Here is a 4,914-nt window from a genome sequence, read left to right on the forward strand (position 1 = left end):
AAGAAAACCTGTACGAAATTCAATTTCATTTCAACAAAATAATATAATAATGCTAAGTTTGATGCCAATGACGATAACGTTAACGCTAACGCCAACGCCAACGCCAACGCCGACGCCAACGCCAGCATCGCAGTCTCCATCGGCAGCTAATCAATAAAGCGCGTTAATTATTGTTTGGTTTAAAGCTTGATTACAGCGCCATCGAGCAGCTTAGAACGCCAGTGAACGCTTAACGTAAAACACGCGCGCCTCTTCTGTCTGGTGCGGTGGGATATACCTGCCTACAAAAAGCAAGCACACACATAAAAAAAATATAAAAAAATAGAAAGCCACAACAGCAGAAAAAACCGTCGAAAACACGACAAAAACAGCACACGATAAAAGTCGCCAGCTGCCAAAAACGCGCTCATTGCGTGCGCTGTTTTCGCAGCGGTAAATTAGCCAGCAAAGCGCAGGAACCGAACGAAGCTCCCACCTGCATACATAGATACTAACGCAACGGATATCAGATACAGACAGAGATACCGCGATACGCTGCCAGGATGAGGATGCGCCACGCATTTGCTGGATTAATTGTGTGCTGGCTGGCAGTTTGTCAACCGCAAGGTAAATATTTTTGTGCCACGGCGCACCGCTAACAACAGCGACAACAACAACAACAGCAACGACAGCAACAGCAATAACAATAATGACAATAGCCGTACGAACAACGGGTAGACAGGATAATGACACCAACACTCTCACACACACACACACACACACACACACACAGACAATCGCCTGCGCAATTTTGTGCTTTGATATTACCGCAATAATTGCAAAATTATCGCTGGATTTTGCACCAACGTGAGACGCATATTGACAACCGTAACGAAAGAACAACAGCAGCAACAGCAACAGCAACAGCAACAACAACAACAACACCGACAAAAACAACAACGACAATCGACAGCGAAAAGTACAACCTAAAAAGGGATAATGAGCATGGCATGCAGCTTTACAGAGATCCTGCGTTAAATAGTCTCTCACAGTCAAAGTGATTACAACGCACAACATTTACTTCCGGCTCAGATTAAACACCAAATTGTGTGTTAACAATTAAAACAATATTCGAATATATATTGAAAGCTATATTAAAACTATATGTACGAGTATTGTGGTACATGGTACAACAATGCAACAAGTGGATGCTCGCAATGCTGAGGCATTTCATTATTTTCAAGTGTTAAATTGTGCACATTTTTTTGTTTTATTTTATTATTTTATTATTTTTTTTTTGTTTGTTTGCTTTTTTTATAGGCTTACTCAAGTGTTTTTTTTTTATTACTTTTTTTTGTGATTTTTTTATAAACTCTAAATAAAATAAACGAACGTGTCCAAAGTTATATTTTGGGCTCCGTTTTTCAATTGTATGCTGCTCATGAGAGTTTGGATGTGATAGAACAGAATAATTGAAGGCCGAATGATATCCTTTTTAAAATCGTTTATTTTGCATTTTTAGAATGCAAACATTCTGCATATATTTGTAAGCTTTGTTTTTAACCAAAATAATGAAATAATAAACCATACTCGTATATAATTTTTAGGGTCGAGTTTTAAATTTGTGGAAAAAAGAAACTCACTTTTAATCAGCACTAAATATGATACTTTATAGATATTTTCAAAACGAATCCCAAAATGTAACCAAAATGAATAAGGATCAAATGTCATTAGTTTAAATAGTACAAAACATTTTTTATACCTTGAAGATTATAGTAAATTTAATATTTTGTTTTTCTCACTTATTATTGTTTATATTATTATTATTTACGAATTGGAATTATTATATTTAACGAACAATTTAAAGCAAGCAAATAGCAAAGAGTAGCTAAGTACATTCCTTAGGAAATCTATACGAATTGTATTATTCTTACGTTGTGCAGTTACTGAAATACATACAGCATATGGACCGTCAGGGAATAGGCCATGAAACGTTACCAAACAAAAATAATTATAGGAAAACTGCTCGCACATTAAACGATATTCAAACTAGAAACAGTCAAATCACAAAAAAAAAATTAAAAACGCACAGAAAAAAAAAAACAAATAAGCAAAAGCGAGTCGAGCGCGATACAAGTTTTTGAGGAGTTCTTCCAGCCGCTTGCTACTGTTGTTGTTGATGCTGCTGTTGCCAAGGTGGAGGTAGAGGGGGGACTATGAATGCATGAAGCTTGTGATATGTTTACCTCAAATATCGCGCAACAAATAACAAAAGTTGCGCCAGATGGGCGAACAAAAACTTTTACGTTTACTTTATGGTCGCATCTTAACCTGAATTCTACACCAAACACTCATTCTCTGTCTCTCTCTCTCTCTCCCTCTCTCTGTCTCTCTATCGCTATCTATCTCTCTCTCTCTCTCTCTCTCTGTTTGTCTCTAATAGTAGCTGAGGCACAGTTTGGCGGACTCCGGGGCTCCGCTTCTCGCGCCAACACCAATGCCTACGAGCGTCAGGTGGAACTTGGCAACAATTTAGAGTACACGCAAGGATTGTCAAACTCACGAGCGGTGACCCGCCAGAATGGTCAACGCACTGTGTCGAACAGTCAGGCGCGCAGTAATGAATTCGACCTGGGTGGCTTGCAGATTGGCAATACGCTGACGCGCACGCGCACCAATGCGAATGGCGCCGTTTCTGGCGGTGTGGCCAATCAGTTCCGCATTGGCAACGTGGGTCTGGGCGCCTCCCTCTCACGGGATAACCTCCGTCAGGGCTTTGGTCTGCAGCGCGGAGCCGATGGCGACGTGCGACTAGGTCTGGGTCCGCTCAGTCTTGATCTGGATAACAATGTGCAGCGCACCAATTCGCTCAGCCAGGCGCAGGTTAATGCACAGGGTCGTGGCGCTCGTGTCGGCTCCAATAGCAACACGCGTCAAAATCAACAGCAATTTGGTGGCGTCAATGTCCGGGAGACGTTCACCAATTCGAATGCCTTTGGACGCTCACGTAACGGCCAGACGTCGGCGAATGCAGGCGGTTTTGGACAAAATGCTGCCACACGTGGCGCCACCTTTGGCGGCGGTGCCCCGATTCGTAATCGACGGCAGCAACCTTTCAATCGCCGTCGTCTACGTCCCAAGCGCCATGCACAATATGTGCCATTTGGGTACCCACAGAATGGTTTCAACAATTTCGGGCAAGGCAACTATGGCGGCTTTGGCAATTTTGAACCCATAGACCGATCACGTCGTCAGTTCGGACGTCCCAACAATTCTGGCTTCGGTTTTGGCAACAATTTTGGCGGTAACAATTTTGGTCAGCCTAGTAACAAGAGGCGCCCCCAAGTTCAGTCCGCTGGCAATGCTGGCGCTCAAGGTGGACCCGGCTTCAATCAGCAGGCGGGCAGCAATAATTTTGCCAATCAGAATGCGGATGGTTCACAGGATGCTGGCAGCAGCAGCATTGGCTCCAACCTCGCCGAGAACGGCAGCAGCGGCCAGGTGAGCTCAGCGAATACCAATCATCAGTCAAGGCCTGGCCAATCATCGAACGGCGCCCAGAGCCAGGCGCTCAACTTCAACGAGAGGGGGCAGCAGGCAACTAGCTCGAATGCGAACACCCAGCAGATAAGGGAGGGCAATCGTGAGACAATTGGCTCAAACAGTGGCTCAACTGCCACCAATAACAATCCGTTTGGCAGCACCAGTAACACGGCCAATACCGACACGCAAGTGGTCAGAGACGGCAATCAGCAAACGATCAACTCCGGCGCGAACAGTCAGTCCATCTTTCAGGGCAACAACAATCAGGGCAATGCGGCTGCAAATACCGCCGCCAACATCAGTTCGCAACGTGGCCCAGGTGGATTTGTGAGCAACTCGGCCTCCAGCAGTGCCAGCGCGACCAGCACCAATGGACAGTCGGCAAATGCGAATGCCAATGCCAGCGCCGGTGGAAACTCTAACGGTGCAGACGCAGGTGCCAATGCATTTGGTGGAAACCGCAATCGTGGCAATGCCAATGCCAATAGCAATGTGTTTGGCGGCTTTAATCGCGGTTTTGGCCGTTAGTTCAATTTAAAACTAATGCACACCCAAACAGCCATTCACTCCAAACAACACCAGCACCACAAGGAACACCTATTTTCCACCTTTATTATCGTCTAATATATTTTGTTTTTTTTTTTTCGACAACGAATCACTTTAAGCACACGAATAAAATGCATTTGTTATTTTTAAATTGTTATGACACCTTCTATGCAAGGGGACACAAGGAAGTATGCCTTATGGTGTGCAAACTATAACTCACAGCACTGCACACCCTTATCATTGTTGCGCTCGGCTTCATTTAACTTATTTCTATTATTATTTATTTATGTTTTTAATTTAAATTTCATAAGTCTTTTAGGATTTTTCTTTGCAAATTAGTCAGTTTTTTTTTATTATTTTTTCAACGCACAAATTCACTTTGAAGTTACATAAATTCAGCATTTTTTCGCAACAACCCGAGTCGGTTTAAATATAGCATACTTTTTATGCCAAGAAATTAGGTTTTTCTTAAGAGTTGACAAAGTATGCATTGATTCAAGATATATGTTCATTCAAATGTTTCTACATGACACCCAATATACCCACTAAATCACATCTTACTTCCAGTTTGGCTGTCTTATGTCGCTTACAGATTGTTCATGCAATGTCACTTGCTGTTTTCTCGCTATTATTATTAGTTTGAGCTATGACAAAAACGATTTAATTTCAGCACAGCATTTGGAGGATCGAAATTATAGTATAGCAAAGTTGATTTGGGAATAGAGCCGAATATTGCTGGTATATTCCTCAACTCGTCACAATCATTCTATCATTACTTTGAACGTACTTTTCTTTTGCATGTTAGTCAAATTAGTCATCTCATTATTGCATTGGTTGAGTATGTGT

The 4,914-nt window shown here is 42.5% G+C and overlaps 1 protein-coding gene across 2 annotated transcripts; it reads left to right on the plus strand.

The window, feature by feature from the left end:
• Nucleotides 1-233: 233 nt before the first annotated feature.
• On the plus strand, nucleotides 234-4,219 carry LOC6565523 (uncharacterized transmembrane protein DDB_G0289901). Of its 2 annotated transcripts, none has more exons than XM_032738320.2 (2): nucleotides 234-606; nucleotides 2,426-4,219. In XM_032738320.2, exons 1-2 carry the CDS (start codon nucleotides 543-545, stop codon nucleotides 4,048-4,050), a joined length of 1,689 nt encoding a protein of 562 aa, XP_032594211.1. In that variant the 5' UTR covers nucleotides 234-542; the 3' UTR covers nucleotides 4,051-4,219. The 2 variants fall into 2 exon arrangements, with proteins under 2 accessions (XP_032594211.1, XP_032594210.1); XM_032738319.1 differs by having other exon boundaries at nucleotides 235-606; nucleotides 2,423-4,219.
• The last annotated feature ends 695 nt before the right edge of the window (nucleotides 4,220-4,914 follow it).

The sequence above is a fragment of the Drosophila grimshawi genome, unplaced genomic scaffold (assembly GCF_018153295.1).
Source record: "Drosophila grimshawi isolate 15287-2541.00 unplaced genomic scaffold, ASM1815329v1 contig_1006, whole genome shotgun sequence".
Classification (NCBI taxonomy): domain Eukaryota; kingdom Metazoa; phylum Arthropoda; class Insecta; order Diptera; family Drosophilidae; genus Drosophila; species Drosophila grimshawi.

Excerpts from the sequence above, each read along its gene's own strand:
- LOC6565523 (XM_032738319.1), top strand. The coding sequence starts at position 543 with ATGAGGATGCGCCACGCATTTGCTGGATTAATTGTGTGCTGGCTGGCA. Across the intron at positions 607-2,422 it reads GGCAGTTTGTCAACCGCAAG|TAGCTGAGGCACAGTTTGGC; the intron begins GTAAATATTTTT and ends TGTCTCTAATAG.